This window comes from Periophthalmus magnuspinnatus, chromosome 12, assembly GCF_009829125.3.
Source record: "Periophthalmus magnuspinnatus isolate fPerMag1 chromosome 12, fPerMag1.2.pri, whole genome shotgun sequence".
Taxonomy (NCBI): domain Eukaryota; kingdom Metazoa; phylum Chordata; class Actinopteri; order Gobiiformes; family Gobiidae; genus Periophthalmus; species Periophthalmus magnuspinnatus.
The window spans coordinates 1,128,157-1,152,992 of NC_047137.1; the positions used below are offsets into that span (position 1 = coordinate 1,128,157).

A 24,836-nucleotide genomic window follows, 5' to 3' on the forward strand; every position below is an offset into this window, starting at 1 on the left:
ATAGTGTGATTGGTTTTGGAGGAGAGCTCTCTTTCCTGATCTGATTACAGCTCTCAGCACAGAGCAAAAGGCAAACCAATAATGCACTTTTAACTGGTTTTGGCCAGGACAAAATGGTACTCGTGTGACTTTTGTTGCACTAAGTGGCAACTTGAAGATCAAATTATATTGATATTGAAGAGGCCTATTCAATTAATTTTGCCCAATTGAAATAATGGAATAATGGATGGATTAAAATGTTTTTATAACTATTGGCTGGTGTTACATTACAAGCTGCATGCTTTGCTAGATTGTAATTTTGTATACTGTAGTATATATATATATATATATATATATATATATATATATATATATATATATATATATATATATATATATATATATATATATTTTGCTTTCTACAGAAAGCCAAAGGCTTTTTAGTTTCTTCATTGAATTTTAGGTTGTTTTGTTTTTTTCTCAGGCACTCACATGTGTTATTTCATATTTACTGAACAAATTCTAGCTAAATATTTTTGGTTTTCAGACAAATCAAAAATTAATTAAAGGCACTGTACCTGATTTTTACTCACTTAAAAACATGAAAAACAGAGCTAGTTCATTTTGCAGTAGTCCAATATATTCCTCACTTGCCTTATGCATTTTTACAACCCTTGATAACTTGTGTAGGACTGTTTATTGATTTAATGAAACTTTTGATTCAGTAGATCATAAAATCCTCTTGAAGTGTCTGAAGCATATTGGATTTGACAAATGCTACATGTGAAATACATTGGCTCCAAAATTATCTTTTAAACAGAAAGCAGGCAGTAGTAGTTGATGGCTTTAAATCAATTTTTTTTTACTTCAATTCAATTCAATTCATTTTATTTTGTAACGCCCAAAATCACAACAACAGTTGTCTTGAAAGGGCGTTCATGTTTTGGTTGATGGGGGAAACTGGAGTACCCGGAGGAAACCCATCCAGACACGGGGAGAAACATGAAAAACTCCACACAGAAAGGCCTGGGCGACCCGGGGATCGAACCAAACCTTCTTGCTGTGAGGCATGAGTGTTGCCACTCAGCCACCGTGCTGCCTACACACAAAAACAAACAGGAAAATCAAACAACAGGAAAAATCAGACAAAACAAGAAAAATCGGCCAGGCGAGGAGAAGGGAGGGGGGCGGAGGAGGGCCAAGTGAGGAGGAGGAAGACCAGGCGAGGAGAAGGAGAGCCGGGCGAGGTGGATGAGAGCCAGGTGAGGAGGAGAGGGAGGCGGGTGGAGGAGGGCCAGGCGGGGAGGAGAGGGTCCAGCTGTCATCGGGGCATCTGAAAGAGTTACACTCCACAGGGGGAGTGGGACAGGGAACAACATGTGAATAGCATTGCTGATGAGAAAATAGGACGAAGCAGAGGATGGGGCCATACCATTTAGGGTTTTGTATGTCAGGAGGAGGACTTTGAATTTGATTCTAAGCTCGACAGGAAGCCAGTGCAGATATTTTAGTACAGGACTGATGTGGTCTCTTCTTTTAGTTCCTGTTAGGACTCTGGCCGCTGCATTTTGGACCAACTGGAGGGTCCTTATAGTACTTTTGGGGCAGGCGGCGAGCAGAGAATTACAGTAATCAAGTCTGGAAGTAACAAATGCATGGATGAGTTTTTCAGTATCGTTTTTAGGTAAAATATTTCTAATTTTAGTTATATTTTGCAGGTGAAAGTATGCGGTTTTACAAGCTAGGTTTATATGGGCTGTGAATGAGAGATTTTGATCAAATAGGACTCCAAGATTTTTTACAGTAGGGCTAGAAGCTATATTCACATTGTCGAGTGAGATTATCTGGTCCGACAGAGAATCTCTTTGACCTTTGGGACCAACGACAATGACCTCTGTCTTTTCAGGATTTAAGAGCAGGTAATTCAAGGTCATCCAGGTTTTGCTGTCCTTCACACAGGCACTGAGTTTATCTATTTGATCAGTCTGATTTGGTTTCATTGATAAGTACAGCTGAGTGACATCAGCATAGCAGTGAAAATGAATGCCATGTTTTCTGATAATGTTACCCAATGGCAACATATACAGAGTAAATAGGATTGGACCAAGCACAGATCCTTGTGGAACGCCACAGGCTACTTTAGAACAGGGAGAGGACCTCTGGTTTATACTAACAAACTGGTACCTATCTGATAGATAGGATTTAAACCATTTGAGGGCGGTCCCTCTGATTCCAATGTCACATTCTAACCTCTGCAGTAGAATGTTGTGATCAATGGTGTCAAACGCTGCACTGAGGTCCAGTAGGAACTTAAAGCAAAGCCCCAAGGCTCAATTTTAGGGACGCTATTTTTTTCTATAGTTATTAATTCAATTGGATGCAATTTAGAAAAAATCCTTTTAATGATTTTAATGAAATCCAAAATTTCCTCAAAAATTAGATTATCATTTAATGCAAATAAAACTAAATATATAATGTTTTTCTTTAAAAATATTTTGGTTTTGTGCTAGCTACAAATTTTTATACACTAAATAGTGCATCAATTGAAACAGTCACCACTTATAAATATCTTGGGTTTTGGCTTGATGAAACATGTCCTTTACAAAACATATTTCAGAATTATGTAACAGTTTAAAAAAAAAAAAAAAAAATCATTTTATTATAAAAACAAATCGTGTGTCCCATTAAATTACAGAAAAGAAATTCAGTTCAGCCTTTTTTTCTGTAGTAGATTATGGAGATATACGCATGTATACTTCAGCTTCAGACTTCAGCTTCTACTTTGAAACCTTTAGATACACTCTTTTGCTCAGCCCTCGTTTCATAACAGATGATGAATTTAAAACCTATCACTGTACACTCTATGAAAAAGTAAGTTGGCCATCTCTGTCTGTCAGAAGAGAACAACACTATAAAAAATGTATATATAAAGGACGACCTGACTATCTCATCAGCTTGTTAATCATTGATATTGGAGCATTTAATACAACATCTCATGTCTGTATAAGTCTAAGGACTGGCCACACTATAACTGAGATGGCAAAAATGGAATATATTTCAATGACAAGCAAAATTGGATACTTTGGTGCCACAAATGCACTGTAATAATCTGGTAACAAACATTTATACTCACACTTGCACCCGTTTTTAATGTTTTAAATGTACTTATTTCTTTTGTTTGTTTCTTGTTTGTATTTTTCTGTATTTGAGTGCTTCCATTGGGCTCTCCCTGCATAAATAAAGATAAATAAGTAAATAAATGAATGCAAAAAATGTATTCTAATCCTAATTATTCAAAGCAATGAGTTAAGAGTTCTCACAGCTGTCAGAGACCAGAGCAAAGTTCACCGTCGTGGTAAAGCAAAGAACAAATGGCATTCTATGCCATGCACTTCCTGTTTTGCAGATAATTAAATGCTTTGTAAGTAGATGCTGCAAGCAGACATTTGATTCATTTTCATCCAAAGAGCTGCATTTACGGAGGCAAACAGATTTGACTTAACCACCTTAAAAAAATCTCATAATAGCAACTGCCAGACGACAGTAGCTCAGGTGTTTGACCTCTGATCCAAAGGTTGGTGGTTTTAATCCCACATAAACATTGGTTGAGCGGTCAAATCCAGTTGCCCACAGGTTGGTGGCACGATTCCAGCTCCTGCAGACGAATGCCACCGTTGTGTCTTCAGGCAAGACACTTAACCTGCCTTGCCCCCAATATCTGTGTACACTGATATATGAATGTGTGTGTGAATGGGTGAGTGATTCCCTTACGTAAAGCATTTTGAGTGCCTTGAAGTTGAAAAAATTATCTGTAAATGTGATCATTTACCATTTAGCTATTGGTTTAATTTTTCTGTTCAATTTGCTTTAGTTTATATCACTTATCAATAAATGAAGACTGAAACTTTGAAACAAAGTCTGTCTGTCATTCTACTGCTCCCCTCATGTAATTGCCCCCCATGTCCTGTCTGGGCCTATTCAGGTGACTCCATTTTGTTTATAGCTCCTCATTAAACAGTAAGAAGCACCTGCTCCATAGTGATGAGAGCCAGGGGTGCCAACAGCAGATGGCTTCAGTTTGCTCTTTATGTTTCAGATTAACCCAGCCCATTAAGGTTATTGTTCTACAGGTACATGGTTTATGAACTAAGATTTTAGCATGGGGTCTGGAGGGGTCTGGAAAGTCTGTATCACACTTATTGTATTTTATTTTTTGAGTGTCGTAAAAAGTATTTTGGGATTTCACAATGCAAGACCTGGGGCCATTCACATTGTGCAATTGTTCACATGATCATTTGTTGATATGACCAAAGATTAGATGAATACAACTAGTTCATTTTAAACAGTTTGCAATGGTCCACAGTTATTCTTCATTTACCTTATACATTCAGAGTTAGGGATTAGATGATAGTAAAATTTAGACTCATGATTATTGTGACCAAAATAATCGCGATTGACGATATCACAATAATTATTAAACCAAGGCAGTATAATGTCTCATATGTGGACACCAGTTCAGTTTTTTTCAACTTTTTTTGGGCACATTTTTTCATTGAAAAGATCACGAGGCACACCACCAGCAGAAAAAAATAAAAAATAAAATGAAACTATGTAGCCTATATTTACAATATAAAGTAATTGTCATCAAAGTGTTTTGAATAGGAATTGAATAAACACAAAAAAGTATTTTATATTAAAATAAAAATATTTCTACTCACTCACTGAAACCTGGGCTGTTTGGATGAACACAGAGCTGATATCCTGGCAGGAATTGAAGAAAGATACACACAAAGCTCTTGCTCAACAGCTCTTAGTCTCTCTCTGTTTTTAGTTTTTAAAGCAGTTAGGCTTGAAAAGCTCACCTCACACAGATATGTTGTGGAAAATGGGAGCAATGTCAAAATACCTTTCTTTTGCCAGAATGGGGAACTCCTTGGCAGTAGCTAACCAAAAACTGTTCAAAGGTAAATCCGCAAAGTTTAGCTTTAAACCACGGTTTGTCTCAGTTCAGTTAGTTCCTCCTGCTGCTGTAAAGTCATTTCTTTTCCACCAACTGATGCTGAGCTATATGGGTCCCTAAAACAGTCAAGGCATTCAGTTGAGGCTTAAGAAAAAGAAAATAACATCTTCTCAAGAGTTTTTAAATGTTTGATTGCCACTTTCCACATGTTGTTGCCAGAGTGGCACCTTTCAACTGAATTCATTTATTTTATCTGTACTTGTAAGCAGATTTTAATTTCATTTTGTGTGTTCAGTTCATTCAGATAATGAAAAATATGTGCCAGGTATCCCAGCCTTGCACACGACTCATCACTTGCAAGCAGCTTTGGTTGGGTTTCTTTCCTTCACTCTGCTTACAAAGCCTTTGGTGCGCCCAACCATAGCTGCAGCTCCATCATTGCAGACACTCATCTAGTTTCCCACTCAAGTCCTCCTTGTTCAAGATATTCTGATGTGACCTGAAAAATGTCCCCTTATATTGTTTTTTCTGGTCATGCCTCGCAAAAAAGGAAGTTTCTCTGATTGCATCTCCATCAATAAAATGCACATTGGCCAAGAGTTGAGCGTGCCCACTAATATCAGTAGACTCATCAAGCTGCAATGTAAATTTCTTACTGATATGGATCTTTTCCAAAACCACACTTTTGATGTCTACAGACATGTCATCAATATGTCTGGAAATTGTGCTATCTGAGAGAGTGACTTTGGCTATTTCTTAAGCTGCTTCAGGTCCGAGCATATCATTTACAATGGTTTTGTAGGCGGAAAGTATTAATGTCTGTGCCACAGTGTGCGCCTTTTTTGACTTAGCTACAAGTTCAGCAACTTGGTAGCTTTTCTCATGATAGTTGCCTGTTCCTCTGTGTGTTCACGCAGATGAACTAAATAGTCCGCATTCTTGTTTTGAAGCGAAGGGTGTTTTGTTTGAAGATGCTCCTTACTTGGAACCATAGCACTGTTGGGTAGCTTTTCACCACACACCAAGCACAACAGAGTCGGATTCGTTGGTTTTCCAGTGAAAGTAAATCCAAATAAAACAGAGACTTTGCTTGAGCTAACCGTCTTTGCTTTCTTTTGATCTTCACTCATACTTGGACCTTCATCTGAACTAACATTGTTTTGAACTGGAAACATGAGGCAATCTGGTGCCGTAAAGGCGATTATAATCGTATGCGATGATCACGATCGAATAAATGACTGGGAAAATCCCCGCAGCATCCACCCTCTCATTCGTCACCTTCGAGGGACAACAGAGGCAGATTACCGTAATGACGATAAAATATTTAGATAGCCCCATGTCTCCGCTTTGAGACGCCATTTGAATTTGAATGAGCGCATGACTAGTTGCGGAGTTACGCTGCTCCGCAACCGCGCTCTATCGGCAACGATAGGATCCGACGCCGACGGATGGATGACGGAACGTGATCTACCCAAAATGCCTTTGCGATCAACAGGTAGATCGCGATCGACGTAATGAACACCCCTGCTCTAATACTAGGGCTGGGTATCACCAAGAAGTTGCCGATACGATACATACCTCAATACACAGGCCACGATACGATACGTATCTCGATACGAATTTCGATACGATTCGATACGATACATTTCAAATCGATACGATTCAGAAAAAAATAAAGGCCTTTAGCCTCTTACTTTAATGATCAACCCCATTTTCCACAAAAAAAACATTAAATGGTGCATTTCTCTTCCATTTATTGAAGATTAAACACAATAAAGTGCTTTTTGATGAATGCATGTTTCTAAGTAGAACAATACATACAGCCTCAAAAAAGTGCTCAGCTGCATCATCATCCATAGCTTATACGAGTTCAACAATTAAACAAAGGCACGTGCAGTTTGACTGATCTAAAGGATCTCACAATGTACCTATTAAATCACAGCTGTGATTCTAAAACCAAATGCTGCATTTATAGTCAAACATAGAACATTCATTAAACCTAGAATAATGCTGATTTGGTTAACTTGACTAGTAACATTAGTAGCCCTGTGAACATTGCTTATCAGCAAACTTGATCAAACAACTACAAGAATAGAAAGCCATTTCTTAAAGATTTTTGTTTAGAAACAGAATTTGGTCAACATGATCTGAGCTGAGTGCACTTCTCTGAGTAGTGACAATGTCTCCTGCTGTCGAGAATACACGCTCAGAGGAGACACTGGTCCCTGGGATGCACAGGTACATTTTTGCAAGCTGTGACATGAGTGGATATTCATTCTGATGCTCTTTCCACCAACTAAGTGGATTTCCCTCTGAAAGGGACAAGGCTGGTGCCTCCTTGTACCTTGTCACCTCTTCTTCTGCATGGTCCTGTGTGGTTCTTTGTCTCACAGCAGTACCTGCACAGTAGGTTGGACCAAGTAAATCAGCCAAACTGTACATGTCCTTTGTTCGCTTGGGTGGTGGGCCAGCAGCACAGTTTTCTTTAACTTCTTCAGAATCGTCTTGCTCCACAGGCATCACCTCAGTCACGATCTCCAGATCAACCTCTTTCTATATTATAAAGCAAATGACATGTTTGTGTTAAGTTTGTGTTCATAAACTTTAAAGACAAATAAGTTAAAACATCTATAGTCATCTGACTGAAAGTTATACCCACTTGTGGGTTCCTAATTTTTGTCAAAATACATTCTAGTTTGAATTTAAAATCAGCTATGAATTTAATGTACACTATTTAATATTTAACTTTGTACTTTACAATGTGATATGTGATGAATATTTTTTGTATTTATTTGTGAAACAACAAATCAACATACCTGAAATGAGTCATGAATTCTTCCAGCCTCTGCAATGACTCTCATGTAGATTTCATCTTGTTGATGGTCAGGAAGGAAGGGCAAAGCTTTGAATCGTGGATCCAGTGCCGAGCATAAATACATAGTCTCTTTATGTTGATCCTTGTACCTCTTGCTCAGATCCTCACAAATGGCTGCTCTGATTTCTTTCACCAAGGTGGAATCAGATGGACTCTCTTGTAAATCATGGATGAGCTGAGCATGAAGTGGTGCAACAACTGATAGTGTTGGTGTACTTTCCTTGGACATCACTAGTGTTGCTACCTTCATGGGCTTCATGGCATCCATAATATCCTCTGCAGACGTTATGTCTGACTCACTTAGGGTGCATACTTCTTTCTCTGTCTTTCTCACCTCACTTGACAAAAGAGCAGCAGATATGGCTGGTTGCTGCTCAAGAAATCGTTGGAGCATGTCGTGCGCACTGTTCCACCTGGTCACAACGTCGACGATCAGTTTGTGCTCTGGCAACTGCAGCAGCTTTTACTTCTGGCGGAGTACGTAGCTAGCTGTTGTGCTGCGCCTGAAAAAGTTTGAAATGCGTCTCACACGACCTAAAAGACGCGCGACTACAGGCAGTTTCAAAGCACGCTGTGATGCCAGGTTGAGCGTATGGGCAAAGCACTTAAAATGCAACATGCCAGTGAGCTCCACCGCGACGCTCATATTAGCGGCGTTGTCCGTCACAATAGCCGGGTCTTTGCTAGCAATGTCCCATTCCTGAAGAGCCGCGCTGAGTAGCTCCGCAATGTTAGTCCCTGTGTGACTTTCATGCATGGCTCTAGTTTGTAAAACGTTGGAAATTAGCTCCCAGTGTTCGTTGATAAAATGGCTTGTAATGGTTACATACGATTCCGTTGCACGGGACGTCCAGCCGTCACAAGTAAGGGCCACTCTTGGTGCTGCAGTTAGACTGGTTTTAACGGCATCTTTCACCCTCTGATACATTCGCGGGACCGCTACCTCCGTCAAATGTTTACGTGTGGGAATCACATAGCGTTGATCTAATGTGTTTATCATAAGACGAAAGCCTGGGTTCTCCACGACACTGTATGGACATAGACCTTGGCAGATATAATGCACAATAGTGTCTGTAATCTTAAGTGCACGCGGAGAGTTGGATGCTAGTCTGCTTATGTGTCTCTCCAAAGTGCGTTGTTTTGGGTCCAGGCTTTTCTTCGGGGCCGATAAAACTAGCTTGTCGGGATGGTGTCGCTGCAGGTGAGCTCTGAGGTTGGTCGTATTACCTGAATATTTGATAGCCATTTGGCAATGCGTACAGATAGCGCTGGTTTTGTCAATTCCGCTTCCCCTCTCTCGGGCTTTAAAACCAAAATGCGCCCATACGTCTGCCTTTAGGGAGGAAGGCGGTAGAAACATTTTTTCTGACATTTTCTCTTCTGCCGCACGCTTCTCTTCACCAGTAAAGAGTAAAGATGTGGCAGCGCAGCTATACTGCCTCCTCACGTCCGGGGGGAATATCGATACTAGAAAACGGAGAATCGATACTGTATCGATTTTAATAATATCGATATATATCGGTGTATCGATTTTTTAGCACACCCCTATCTAATACATGTGAAAACATCTGGTACAGGGCCTTTAAATGCAATTTGACAACTTAAGTGTTGCTTGTGAGATGAATGAAGACTATTTTTCCTGAACAGAGGAGGGTAAAAGCTATGACCGCAGGAGAACAAGTTTGTCTTGACAAATATCATCCGGCTATGTTGTGGTAGTTAGTTGAGGCTTGCAGTGCTGCATGCTAGTGGTGTTTTGTGTTTGGAAAAGTTTGGAATTTATTAAACAAAGAGGAAATGTGTAAATGCCTCCTGTTGGTTGAGGTCTTCTGTTTGTGCTGGTTTTTGTCGGTCATAGTTTTTGCATAGACTGTTTGCAGATGCAATGAGAGGAGGGCTCATTTTGCATTCAAGACTATAAAATATCAGACACACTTGATATCAATCGCAGCTCCTCTTGGGTTTTAAGCTCTTTTAGTCATCTCGGCCAGCTCTTGCAGACAGCCAAAACTGTGCAGTGGCCAGTTTTGAGATTGCATTCATGTTCTGGGGATTTATATTATCCATATATACCAATGAAATTCACATTTTTTGACAGACACACCTTTCACCAACTTTCTTTCTGTTCTTGTGGTGCAGATTAATGACAAAGTCCTAAACTTTTCTTAAATATATTTCCATTTTTATCTTTGCTCCAACTCCTCTCAATGCAGAACACCACCTTAGTTCAGCCCGATACTCAGGATAGGGCGATATTAAAATTCAGACTTACGAATATTATGACCAGAATAATCGCGATTAACGATATTATCATGATAATTATAACGTTAACGTTCGGGCCATCACCTATACTTAACAACTCTACAGCAATGTACATATACTTCTGCGTCACCCGCACAAACAATTTATGCATCAAATGAAAGCTACGGCGCTTGTCTTTCCAAATATGCAAACCATTTTCACCTGCAATCACCACAGTGCTGACAGGAAAGCCATTTTTACAGAAAAGCCAAAAATTTGGATTTGAACTTCACTTATGTTTGAGGGCTCTGTTGATGAGGGTTTTGTCTAACATCAACATATTCCCAGAAAGTTGGTCTCATTCGTTCCGTACAGGTGAAGAGAATATAAACCAGTGAAGAAATTATGTCTGCAAAGTAAGTTAGATCCTCCATGTCCAATCTGCTGCAGGAAAGTATTCCAAATGGGAAATCTGCCCTGTCACTTTTTTGTATTTCTTTTGTTGATTTCAGGCACAATAAACATCTGACAGCACCTTCTTTTTTCTCACTGCTAAACACATATGTCAGTGCTACAGATGACTGAAAGTTTACACCCCACTCTCCCCTTTGTAGAATCAACCAATCACATTACACACATTTAGTGATGTTTTCCCTTACAACCTTTGAGCAGCGGAACACGATGTATGGCATGCCATGCTTTTCCGTCAACAGACAGAGCTTGACAAATGCGTAAACAAAGCCCAGTCAATACAGTAGTGCGTAATGCGTGCGCATTTTGCGCACTGTTTTTTTGCATTCTAAACATGACAAAACAGACAAAACAAAGGAAGTACACGACCGAGGACACTGTGGATGTTTGACAAGTTATACTAGGGGCATCTCTGATCTGGTGGTGTTTTAGGTGTTGTGAGGTGTTGTTGTATTCTGCAGACTGCAATATTGTAGGTAAAAATATAAGATGTGCACACATTAGCATCTCATCTGTGCATATGGGTGAGGTGCACTCTGGCACATTCCTCTGGAGAGTTACAGATCGGTCTTTGTTTATTGTTGATATCTGGGAGAATATAGTTCAGACAGTGATAACTGTGCTGCCTAATAGGCACAGAAGCTAAGTGTCATTGCTATGACAGAGGCCCCCCTTGTGGGCAAACACCAGAAGTAACATCCAAACATTGCATTGAAATTGCAAACATGAGGCAGTGCACAAGACTGCTAAAAAAAAAAAGCCAAGCATGATCAATTGCTGACCTTTTTTATCGTGATTTTAACCTCCGGCATATGGACCAGGAGGTCCATATGCCGACTTCCTAACAGAGTTTTCTGATTTCATGAAGTTTAGTTTTGAATTGGGAAAGGATTGTTATAGTTGGAGATTTCAACATACATGTTGATAACGGCAGTGATTGCCTCAGTAATGCTTTTGGCGCGCTCCTGGATGGGATCGGTTTCACCCAGAGTGTGAATAAGCCGACTCACTGTCACAATCACACTCTAGATCTCGTTCTAACCTATGGTATTGAGATTAATGATCTAATTGTCCTTCCTCAAAACCCTATACTCTCTGACCATTTCTTAATTACCTTTCAATTTATACTAAAAGACTATCCAGCCCCGCAGAAAAAAACTATAATGAAAAGAACATTATCAGATAAATCGGTTAGAGTTTAAAGAAATTATTGAGCCATTACTAAAAGATATGTCATGTGACAATGAAAATAATTTTAATCCAATTGTCACTGATCAATTGGTTGACAGAGCAATGCTCACCTTAAAATATGCTCTCGATGTTGTAGCTCCGCTAAAACAGAAAAGCATTAAACCAAGACCTCCGGCTCCTTGTTATATACGTTACAGCTCAGGACACTCAAACAACATGTAAGACGCACAGAGAAGCTTTGGCGCCGCTTGCGCTCTGAGCAGTCTCTGAAGGCATGCAAAACTCCACACAGAAAGGCCTGGGCGACCCGGGGATCGAACCAAACCTTCTTGCTGTGAGGCATGAGTATTGCCACTCAGCCACCGTGCTGCCTACACACAAAAACAAACAGGAAAATCAAAAATCAGACAAAACAAGAAAAATCGGACAGGTGAGGAGGAGGGAGGGGGCGGAGGAGGGCCAGGCAAGGAGGAGGAAGACCAGACGAGGAGAAGGAGAGCTGGACGAGGAGGAGAGCCAGGCGAGGAGGAGGAAGACCAGGCGAGGAGAAGGATCAGATCAGATATCAGATAGGTACCAGTTTGTTAGTATAAACCAGTGCACCTCTCCCTGTTCTAAAGTATCCTGTGGTGTTCCACATGGATATGTGCTTGGTCCAATCCTATTTACTCTGTATATGTTGCCATTGGGTAACATTATCAGAAAACATGGCATTAATTTTCACTGCTATGCTGATGACACTCAGCTGTACTTATCAATGAAACCAAATCAGACTGATCAAATAGATAAACTCAGTGCCTGTGTGAAGGACATCAAAACCTGGATGACCTTTGGATGACCTTGAATTACCTGCTCTTAAATCCTGAAAAAACAGAGGTCATTGTCGTTGGTCCCAAAGGTCAAAGAGATTCTCTGTCGGACCAGATAATCTCACTCGACAATGTGAATATAGCTTCTAGCCCTACTGTAAAAAATCTTGGAGTTCTATTTGATCAAAATCTCTCATTCACAGCCCATATAAACCTAGCTTGTAAAACCGCATACTTTCACCTGCAAAATATAACTAAAATTAGAAATATTTTACCTAAAAACGATGCTGAAAAACTCCAGACTTGATTACTGTAATTCTCTGCTCGCCGCCTGCCCCAAAAGTACTATAAGGACCCTCCAGTTGGTCCAAAATGCAGCGGCCAGAGTCCTAACAGGAACTAAAAGAAGAGACCACATCAGTCCTGTACTAAAATATCTGCACTGGCTTCCTGTCGAGCTTAGAATCAAATTCAAAATCCTCCTCCTGACATACAAAACCCTAAACGGTATGGCCCCATCCTATCTGCACGATGCTATTGTCCCGTACCAGCCAAACAGATCACTCCGCTCTCAGAATGCAGGACTATTAGTGGTTCCTAGAGTGTCCAAAAGTACAGTGGGAGGGAGAGCATTCAGTTACCAAACTCCTGTGCTATGGAACCAACTCCCTGCTGATGTTTAACAGGCCCCCACAGTCTCTGTATTTAAGACCAGGCTTAAAACCTTCCTCTTCGGTATAGCTTATGACCAGGTTACTTAGTGAGGGAGTTAGGGAGTGACATTAAAACCCGGGATAAGATAGGCTGCAGTAGGAGATAACTAGCTGGGGGAAGTATGGCAACCTGAGCACTATCCTCTGCTTCGTCCTATTTTCTCATCAGCAATGCTATTCACATGTTGTCCCCTGTCCCCCTGTGGAGTGTAACTCTTTCAGATGCCCCGATGACAGCTGGACTCTCTCCTCCCTCCCACCTGGCCCTCCTCCACCCGCCTCCCTCTCCTCCTCACCTGGCTCTCATCCTCCTCACCCGGCTCTCCTTGTCCTCGCCTGGCCCTTCTCTGCCCCCCTCCCTCCTCCTTGCCTGGCCGATTTTTCTTGTTTTGTCTGATTTTTCTTGTTGTTTTGTTTTTGTGTAGGCAGCACGGTGGCTGAGTGGCAACACTCATACCTCACAGTAAGAAGGTTTGGTTCGATCCCCGGGTCGCCCAGGCCTTTCTGTGTGGAGTTTTGCATGTTTCTCCCCGTGTCTGGATGGGTTTCCTCCGGGTACTCCGGTTTCCCCCATTAACCAAAACATGAACGCCCTTCGAGACAACTGTTGTGATTTTGGGCGTTACAAAAATAAAATGAATTGAATTGAATTGAATACTTAAATTTAATCAAAATGTGAGGGAATGTGTGGCAGTTCCTCCATGTTGCTCTGACAGGAGCCTTTATGAAAGATCTGAACCTGTAATGGCATTGGTCCATATCAAACACATTGAATTAGAGCGTTGAAATTGTGTCATAAACGCTCCTCTATCTCAGTGTGATGGAAATGTGAGTAGGCATGAGGCCACATAAATCTTTCAGACCATTTCAAGTTAAAGAGCGGTTTGGAACTAGATACAGCTGCATTTAAACTAATAAAACGGAATGAATTACCAGAAACTGCAAATTCATTGTAATAAAATGTTCTATCCATAGGTTTTAAAGTCATGAAAAATTGGCACTGTTGTCATAGCAAGTGACAATTACAAACAAGGTTGTGTTAAGAGTCGGTGATGGATTTTTTTTCTAACTGTGACTGAAAATTTTGAAAGCAGGGCATAATTTTAACAGGTTGAAACTAGGGCATAGTCGATGAATCATTTGATGATGTTTTAGGTGTCGTTAGTTAATTTATAAGGGTTTACAGTGGGGCAAAAAAGTATTTAATTAGCCACCAATTGTGGAGGTTTTCCCACTTAAAAGGATAAGAGAGGCCTGTAATTTTCATCATAGGTTCACTTCAACAGAGACAAAATGGGATTAAAGCCGCAAGCGACATCGAATGGGCCTCACGGGCCGCGATTCACACTCAGCCGACCCGGCACTCCCTACAGGAGGCGCTAACGCACTAGTCCGTATTATTGCGGCTTTGGGATGTACTTGTCACTAAACAAAGTCTAGGCACACAGGAAGGACTGATGCACAAAAACATGTTTTTTTCCAGGCATTACCATGGCAACACCGTGCAAAATACAAACTTGGCCCCTTGGACTTTTATGACGGGGACGACCTGAAGAGTCAATGTGCCAAATTTCACGTTCCTCAATGAAGCCAATAAGTTCTTTCACGCATCGCCATGGCAACCCATTGAAAGATATGACATGGATCCAATTGACTTTTTTAATGACATGACATGAAGAGTCATGGTACCAAATTTCTTTGAAAATATGATATTTGACTTTGAAATGTACGAAAATTTGGAAATTTTCCCACTAGAATAACATGTTTTTTTCATGCATTGCCATGGCAACTGAGTGAAAGATATCACATGGGTCCCATTGACTTTTTTGATCGGGATGACTTCGCCCATTGACTCAGTGTTGATGATGATATGTTAGGAAGAACAAATATGCATATCCCATGCCTATGGCATGGGTTTGTAGGATACTGGTTACTGCAACTTTATGAAAACAGACTGCAAAGCAATAGGAAGCAATAGGCCCTGTAGGGGCTCGAGCCTAAAAAAAAATCTGGAAAATCACATTGTCTGATTTTTAAAGAATTTATTTGCAAATTATGGTGGAAAATAAGTATTTGGTCAATAACAAAATTTCACCTCAATACTTTGTTATATACCCTTTGTTGGCAATGACAGAGATCAAACGTTTTGTGTAAGTCTCCACATGGTTTTCCCACACTTTTGCTGGTAGTTTGGCCTATTCCTCCATGTAGACCTCTTCTTGAGCAGTGATGTTTTGGGGCTGTCGCTGGGCAACATGGACTTTCAACTCCCTCGAAAGATTTTCTATGGGGTTGAGACTGTCTAGGCCTTTGTTACTTTGGTCCCAGCTCTCTGCAGGTCATTCACTTCCCAGAACCACACGTCCCCCCGTGTGGTTCTGGGATTTTTGCTCACCGTTCTTGTGATCATTTTGACCCCACAGGGTGAGATCGAGGGAGATTATCAGTGGTATGTCTTGATATGTGGTGGTATTTGTTCATTTTCTAATAATTGCTCCCACAGTTGATGTCTTTACACCAAACTGCTTACCTATTGCAGATTCAGTCTTCCCAGCCTGGTGCATGTCTACGATTTTGTTTCTAGTGCCTTCTGACAGCTCTTTGGTCTTGGCCATAGAAGAGTTTGGAGTCTGAATGTTTGAGGTTGTGGACAGGTGTCTTTTATACTGATAACAAGTTGAAACAGGTTCCATTAATACAGGTAAGAAGTGGAGGACAGAACAGCCTCTTAAAGAAGTAGTTATAGGTCTGTGAGAGCCAGATATCTTGCTTGTTTGTAGGTGACCAAATACTTATTTTACCAAGGAATTTACAAATTAATTCATAAAAAATAATACAATATGATTTCCTGGATTCTTTCACCCCATTCTGTCTTTCATAGTTGAAGTGTATCTATGATGAAGATTCGAGGCCTCTCTCATTTTTTAACTGGCAGAACTTACACAATTGTTGGCTGACTTTATACTTTTTTTGCCCCACTGTATATGGGACAACAGCAGAAAGCACATTAGCGAGTAAGGTAGCTCAAGATTTGCAAATGAATCATGTGTTTAATCTACCTTTTTTGCACGTACTTTGTTACTTTGTTTTGCAGTACTTTTTCTGTATAAATGGTTGTTTTTGCATGAACTCCCCCTGCAGGTGTAGTCTTGTGCGTGCAGTTTGGGTCAGATACACAGAGATACACAATAGTTTTGAGAGATATTAGTCAACTAATTTATCAATAGAAACAATTAGTCAGGATGTTAATCTACCAAGAATTTCTTTAGTCTTTTGTTCCGTCAGTCTGTCCCAAGACAGCTGTGGCTACAATAGTATCTTTCCACAACCAAGTATAGAGAGTGTGAATAATGCACTGTAAAGCGCATTGGGTATCTTGAAAGGCGCTATATAAATCCAGTGGTTATATAACACCGCTAGTTGAGACTCAAGTGCCTATCTATTGTTTTACTGAATTAAATTTTTAGCGCTTACTCCTTGGACACACTGAGCTAAGACTGAACTTAAACAGGACCTTTCCCAAAAAGCCCCAGGTGCACTAACCCTAAAACGACTAAAACCCTACAGCATTAATGCTGTAGGGTTTTAGTTGTTAAGTCAATTAATCGATTGACAGTGACAGAGTCTTAGTCAACCAAAATGTATATGTGTCAACAAATTTTAACATAACATTTTATTTAGATATTAAGGATTTATATGGGACAGTAGCAGAAAGGAGAAGTTAGCGAGTGAGTTAGCTGAAGATTTGACATTTTAGGTGTTTATATGTAAAAAGGCATTAAACTTGGGGATTAAACTCATAATTTACCAGTTTAATCTGTCTATATTTAAAAAAATAAAAATAAAAAAATTCATGAAAGTGTAGTGTAGTCTTGTGAGTGCAGTTTGGGTCAGATACATAGACATACTGAATAGTTTTGAAAAGCCATGCCCCCTTGTTATTCGACTAATCAATTGGCAGGACATGTCTTTAGTTGACCAAGAATCTGTTAAGTCGACTACAGTGGTAATAACACCTAACACATCTGAACATGCAGACTTTAAATGGCACCACTGCCCTTCTGCACCTCATTGACTGTATCTAATATATTGTATTTTCCAGATTATAAATTGCACTTTTTTTCATAGTTTGCCTGGTTAACATACCTGACACGTATTCATTTAGTTGTCTATGATTCATGTAGCTGAATAAATAAATATGTTACATTAGCGTGATGTACTGCTATTCAACCTGTTCTTCTCTATTTTATTGTTATTATTATTATAACTTGCCATTAAAGATAAAATGCCTGTTCTTAGTCTTGGATTTTATAAAATAAATCTCCCCCAAAAATTTGACTTATAGTCCAGTTTTTCTTTTTTTTCTTTATTATCATGCATTTTTTTGCTCGTACGACTTATAGTCCGGAGCAGCATATGGTCTGAAAAATGCGGTAATGTATTTTCTTTTCCTTACAGAGATGCAGTGTCCCGATCAGTACTGAAGCAGACAGGTTTGAGGCCATGGAGTCATCCTCTGAGTCCCAACAGGAGCCCGATAAGATTTCGGTCAGTCTCAACTCTCAACTAAGCATCTATACATCTCAACTAAACATCTATACATCTATACATGATTATATTTGTACAACTATATACTAGTACAATATACTATTACTCCACATCTATACAATTATACACTATAAATCTATACATCTCTCTCTTTCTCTCTCTCTATATATAAATGTGTGTTATATATATATATATATATATATATATATATATATATATATATATATATATATATACACACACACCCCACACACACCCCCACCCCCCCACACACACACACACACACACACACCCCCAGACACATACACACACACACAACTATGCATCTATACATCTACACAACTTGCATAAATTTATATTCAGTATTAATAGTGAAATTACCCTGCTATATCAAGTGCACTGCCAAATATTGATATACAGCTGTCCACTATAACGCTGTTCATCTTTTGTGGCCTTGCTGTTTCGCATTTTTTGTGTGTGCAATTTTGCATGCTTTTTTTTTTTACAGCGTATGAACGCGCATTGCGTCCTGCATCGTGATTGGCTAAGGGACTGTAGACCATTGTCAGTCAATCTCCTCCATGTCGTGTCTTCTGTACGGTACAGAATGCGTTCAGCTTGCCGAAATTACATAAATGTTCAATCGCTAGCAGTGTGACTCTGCAGAGCTGTACGTTTGCAAGGTTACTCCCTGACAAAACCCACAATGTCAATGAAACGTTCTGCACCGACAAAGTCACCTTTTTTTTTTTTTTTTGTAATCGACGAAGGCTTGAACTTTGAGTGTTTAAATAAGAGAGAAATGTGAGAAAATGTTAATTCCAGTCTGAGAAAAGTTTATAAAGTGTGTGGTGAGGGTTTTTTACAGCTTTAAAACATATATCATAATTGTAAAAAATAATATAATAACACTTCATGGATTTTGTCTATTGCAGGTTATTTTTAGACCATAACCCCGTCAAGGGATCACTGTGCAGTGCTAAATTGATGATACAGTGTCATCATTGTATCATAAGAGTATTTATGTGGTATCTCAACCCCTTCATTTCTCTTGAAAAGGACACTATTTTTTGATTTTTGTTATAATGTTGTTTCCTCATCAACAACATACCCAGAGTTATGTTTTGTTTCATTCACACATGTTAAACACACAAATCCTACATATTCAGTCAGAATTCTTCTCTTAAACTGAAAACACTCCACCTTGTGATGTCATGTGGTAATATAGGAAGTGGTCCACTCTGCACACTTCATGCATCGTCACTAGAATTATTTGGATAAATAATAAATCAGCCTGGGAACTGCCAATCTCTACTGAACTAAAGGGAAACGGTAGCTGTTAACTTGAAAACTACCACTACGTGACATCACAAGGTGGAACAGAACATTTTGAGCTTTGGAGATGTAGACAGATGTAATAAATGGTTACTCAAACATGTGTGAATAAAACAAAACACAACTCTTCCATCCACACTACTGTTGAGTCCAATTATGATTCGTGATTATTTCTCTCCGCGACCAGGATGAGAATCAGCTCCTCCAAATACGAGGCCATGGTTCTCGACCGGAAAAAGGTGGTTTGCCCTCTCCGGGTGGGTGGTGAGTCTCTGCCTCAAGTGGAGAAGTTCAAATATCTCGGGGTCTTGTTCAGGAGTCGCTCTATCGGTCCGTTGTGGTAAAGAAGGAGCTGAGTCCAAAGGCAAAGCTCTCGATTTACCAGTCAATCTACGTTCCTACCCTCACCTATGGTCATGAGCTCTGGGTAATGACCGAAAGGACAAGGTCACGGATACAAGTGGCTGAAATGGGTTTCCTCCGTAGGTGGCCGGGGGCACCCTTAGGGAAAGGGTGAGGAGCTCGGTCACACGGGAGGAGCTCGGAGTAGAGCCGCTGCTCCTACATGTCGAGAGGAACCAGTTGAGGTTGCTCGGGCATCTGCTCAGGATGCCTCCTAGACGCCTCCCTAGGGAGGTGTTCTGGGCATGTCCCACCGGGAGGAGGCCCCGGGGAAGACCCAGGACATGCTGGAGGGACTATGTCTCTCGGCTGGCCTGAGAACGCCTTGGGGTCCCACCGGAGGAGCTGGAGGACGTGTCCGGGGTGAGGGAAGTCTGGGAGTCCCTGCTTAGACTGCTCCCCCTGCGACCCGGCCCCGGATAAGCGGAAGAAAATGGATGGATGGATGGATTATTTCTCTGATAATGATTACATCCATTACCTCCCACTTAAGCCATAGCAGCAGGTCTTTGGTACTTGGAAGCCAATTAGCACTCAGTTTTGAACTAATTCCCTCACTCTCCTCCTTTGCCTCTTCCTACTCTTCTTCCTCCGCAGCCCATTTTGGACACTTCATAATTAAACTGGTGAGGCATAATTTGTACTTTTCAATGTTTTCTGTCAGTTTTAATTGAGTTTAATTTGTGTTTGCAGCTTCTGGTGTTTAATGAAAAAGTCTTGATGGAGAGAGGAGAGTTGTTAAAGTGAATGGGGACATTTTGAGGTGGAGAATACTGGCCTGAACATTATTAGGACATGTATCAAAGTGCTGTTTTTTGTATAGATTATGTAGACATTTTAAAGGTGCACTCTGTAACTTTTCTGGTGGAGGGCTGCAACCATGGAGATGGTATTCTTTTGCCTTGATTGTTCCACAATATGCTATTTAACTTAACTAACAGGCTTCTGTTCAATTACAGATGCTTTTATTCAGTTACAAATCTCTTGCTTCTTACTGTGAGTGGGGTTGCCTCTCCACAGATGTGACCTGTAACTGGGCTTTTGGCATCTCATGCTCCCTAGGAAGATGGATACGTTTAATGCCATACTATGGAACATTCTAGGCTAAGCAATACAATCTCCAAGCAGACAAGTAAAACGTTTCTAGTGTTTTTGATATCTGATATTTATTTTGTTGCTGATACCATTCTGATATTAAGATTAAAATTCATAGCAAGGCCCACCAATTTATGCCAACTTAAAGGTTTACTATGTAACTTTTTGGCTGGAGGGTCTGCCACCTGCTCATGCCCATGGAGAATATGCCTTCAATGTTCCCCAGTAACGCAGCAAAGTGATCTATGTATCTCCATGACAAACGCAGGTATTTTTGAGCAAGAAAAACACTTGTACATTAATAAATGCTAGATTGGTACATTCATGCCTGGTAAAGCTACATCTTGATTTACACAGCTAGGTGTTGGACCAGAGAAGTTCCATAATGCTACTTTAAGTTATTAATTGTATTCACTTTATTCCTTAAGTTGCTGTGGTTGCCGCTGTCGTCGTTCAGGTCGTGTTATTTTACATGGAGCTACCAATCTTAACTGCAAATAAATTCTGTAGGAACTACAGAGCCATTTTAAAGCCTCCCAGAGGATCAATGCAGTGTTGGTGCACATACACATTGAACATTTTATACAAAGCAACCTACTTTATGTCAAATTTTAGCAGCAAAACTTTTCACAGTTTCTCCATTGAAATGAATTGGATTTTTGTGCAACTGGAAGTACCACCACAAAGAAAGCACGGTTTAGTAATATTTAATGACAAAATGGGAATAAGATCAATAAACTCACCTCTGGGACAATGGCTCTCAGTCTTTTCATACCACGTACCACCAAAGATGACCACCATGTTTAAACCAGGTCTGTAACAGGACTATTTCTGGTCTAATCTAGGTCTAAACCAGGTCTAAACCTGGTCTATAACAGGACTATTTCAGGTCTAATCTAGGGCTAAGCCAGGTCTAAATCAGGTCTATAACAGGACTATTCCAGGTCTAATCTAGGGCTAAACCAGGTCTAAAAGTGGATTGCATCATTTCCACTGTAGTTCTAAACAAGACGTTATCCAAAGGCTTTTGCGACCTGAAGGAGCTCACGCCCCACTTGATTGAGAAATAATGTTCTTAAAATGGTGGATTTGAAAGGCCCTGGGAAACTATCCTGAGGCCTTCTGTTACTCCTTTAAAGAGGGAAGATTTTGGTGAAAAGCATTATGAGAGTTCAGGATTAACTGATTATAGACATCCCAAAATAAGACCAAGATTTCCAACCTCACTGTCCTTGGGCAAAACAATTAACACCAGTGATGGGTGACTGATTGTGGGTGGTTTGGATCAGTTGCCACTCCTCTGTCAGTCTACCCCAGGGCAACTGTGGCTACAGGCATACATGTGCTGGTCCTGATTACACAAGCACTTACCAGGGGGTACTTTCATTGATTTCGCATTTTGAAAGGTGAAATTGAATATTATTATATTCAAAGCTACCATCTGTCATTTTATTAGATTTTTTCATCAGCAGATGGCAGATGTGAAACCTATTCCCCCTTCCCCTGGCTCCTCCCCCTGTCCCCTCCCCTGGCTCCACACCTGTCCGCCCTTCCCCTCACCTGGCTTTTGTCCAGACTCATCTGTGCTCTCTGGTCTCCTTTTGTCAGGCTAAAGCTGGTACACTGTCAGACAGCAGTAAGGTAGATAGTATCTAGTGGTAATATGTGAGAATACAACAGGGCCAATCTAATTACAGATGGTAGCTTTAAGGAAAAAAAAAGCAAACAAGATAATTCAAATACTTAATATTATGTGTAAACAAATATATACTTACTAAATAATCACTGTTACGTGAGATGGGGGTGTATGGACTATGAGGTTGGGAACCAGTGCAATTAGCAACTCGCAAAGGCTGCAATTTTTGAAGTACCATAATTCCCTCCACAAACAACAAAAACTGCTAACCCTGTAGTTTAGATCTGTACAAACATATTCTGAAATGTAATACTAATTCTTGTATTGTAGTTTTGTATCTTGTAGTTTGTATCAATTCATATTGCAGTCTTGTTAATTCTTCTGGTTACGTTTAAAATGAGAAAACTATGAACAGAAGCCACTAAAACATAAATTGTAATCACAATGCTTGTCAGAAAAATGTAATATTTATTTTTATATTATTTTTCCCCAAATCATTGCACCCTATTCTACTGTTCTCTTTTGATTTTATTCAGGCCGGTTTAGTGTTCGTCCTCTGGTCCACTTAATTTTAGTGTTCGTCCTCTGGTCCACTTAACTTTATTGTTTGTCTGGTCCACTTAACTTTCTTTTTTGGAGTACATTCTAATTACAGATGTCATGAGAAGCACATACTCTATCTTATTCTGGGTGACACAGCAATAGTTCAGGTTAAACTTTATTTGACTGTTTTCAAATGTTTCTTGCTGCTTTAGTGACTGACGTGTTTCAAACTTCATTGTATTCAAAACATGTCAGGGCCTCCCAGCATGGTGCGTGGTTTTGACTGACAGACTACGGCCTGTGCTGAGTAAATGATGCAGTACTATTATTTCCTTTTATCAGTGACTACTGCCTGCTCCTGTTTCCTCTGGTTCTGTGCAGTTCTGATTCATACACAGCAGGCCTTTCAGTCACAAAAGTCAAATTTAGCCCCAAACTCGAGCGCTATTTTAAAGATGAACATGTGATCGTGATGAGGCTGTTCTTTTTTTACAGTTTTACTTCCTCAGTATATTTTTTGTGAGGCTGGGGTAGTAATCTCAAACTTGATTTTGATACTAAGGAATATACTTGATTCTCTATATCGATTCCGATACCACCATGATAAAAAACAAACCAAAAAAACCCCACTTTCTTTAGCCAAAAGAATTTTCAACATTAAATCATAGCACTTTCTTTCCTATTACTACATGGCTTTGTAACTGTAATCCCACAGCGGTCTAGGTACATTCCATAGTGGTCCATGACCATATACTAGTCTATGTGGTCTTACACGTGCTCTGATACAGCTCAAGATAATTTTTTAGTATTGATTGCTCAAATTAGTATCTAGTTTCAATACTAGCTATAGTGCCGATTAGTATCTGATTTTTGATTATTTTGACAACCCTGACCCAGAATAAACTTGTGAATCATGAGTTTAATCTGTTTATAAATACAAAAAAAGAAATAAATCTTAGGTTAACTCACTCATTGACTTCCAGCCCTACATGAGATTCCCTTGAATTTGGTTCAGAGCAGTATTATCAGCCTGTTCTATTAGAGGTTGGCTGATCACAGAAATAGCTCTGTTCAGAGATACTGTGTTTTAGTGAAGCTCATGTGAATCTCATGTCAGCCAAGTCCAATTACAGACAAAGCGCCTCTGATGGACAAAATAATTCACTCTTGTACTGGACAAGGACACAGTGTTGACCATATGTCCCTGATTTTCTTTATGTATGTATGTGCGTGTATACACACACACACGCACACACACACACGATTTATATATATATATATATATATATATATATATATATATATATATATATATATATATATATATATATATATATATATATATATATATATATATATATGTGTGTGTGTGTGTGGGGTGGGGGGGAGAGAGAGACACACACACACAGAGACACACACAGACAATAGTAACTTGAATCTGACAAAAGTTATAATACATTTTTTAAAAATCTATGAAATTTAACCAGTGAAAGTCAGACATTGCCTTTCAACCATGCTTCAGCAGAATTATTAAATTAATAAAAAAATAAACTGGTCTGGACAGAAATGATGGTACCCTTAGCTTAATATTTTGTTGCACAACCTTTTGAGGCAAACACTGCAATCAAACGATTCCTGTAACTGTCAATGAGACTTCTGCACCTCTCAGCAGGTATTTTGGCCCACTCCTCATGAGCAAACTGCTCCAGTTGTCTCAGGTTTCAAGGGTGCCTTTTCCAGATGGCATGTTTCAGCTCCTTCCAAAAATGCTCAATAGGATTTAGTTCAGGGCTCATAGAAGGCCACTTTAGAATAGTCCAATGTTTTCCTCTTATCCATTCTTGGGTGTTTTTAGCTGTGTGTTTTGGGTCATTGTCCTGTTTCAAGACCCATGACCTGTGACTGAGACCAAGCTTTCTGACACTGGCCAACACATTTCTCTCTAGAATCCGTTGAGAGTCTTGAGATTTCATTGTACCGTGCACAGATTCAAGACACGCTGTGCCAGACGCAGCAAAGCAGCCCCAGAACTCCATGG

At 39.9% G+C, this 24,836-nt stretch overlaps 2 protein-coding genes across 3 annotated transcripts in view; one reads left to right on the forward strand and one right to left on the reverse strand.

Moving 5' to 3' along the window:
* osbpl8 (oxysterol binding protein-like 8) overlaps nucleotides 1–24,836 on the forward strand; it is a 190,159-nt gene that overhangs the window by 48,451 nt on the left and 116,872 nt on the right. For both annotated transcript variants that reach the window (XM_055225662.1, XM_055225663.1), the window contains exon 2: nucleotides 17,698–17,787. In XM_055225662.1, the coding sequence (XP_055081637.1) occupies nucleotides 17,743–17,787 (45 nt within the window). In that variant the 5' untranslated portion in view covers nucleotides 17,698–17,742. The remainder of the gene's footprint in view (nucleotides 1–17,697; nucleotides 17,788–24,836) is intronic.
* LOC129456702 (E3 SUMO-protein ligase ZBED1-like) lies at nucleotides 7,046–8,082 on the reverse strand. Its single transcript, XM_055225761.1, has 2 exons — nucleotides 7,756–8,082; nucleotides 7,046–7,492 (listed from the first exon to the last, which is right to left on the reverse strand). The coding sequence occupies exons 1-2, from the start codon at nucleotides 8,080–8,082 to the stop codon at nucleotides 7,046–7,048; spliced, it is 774 nt and encodes a 257-aa protein (XP_055081736.1).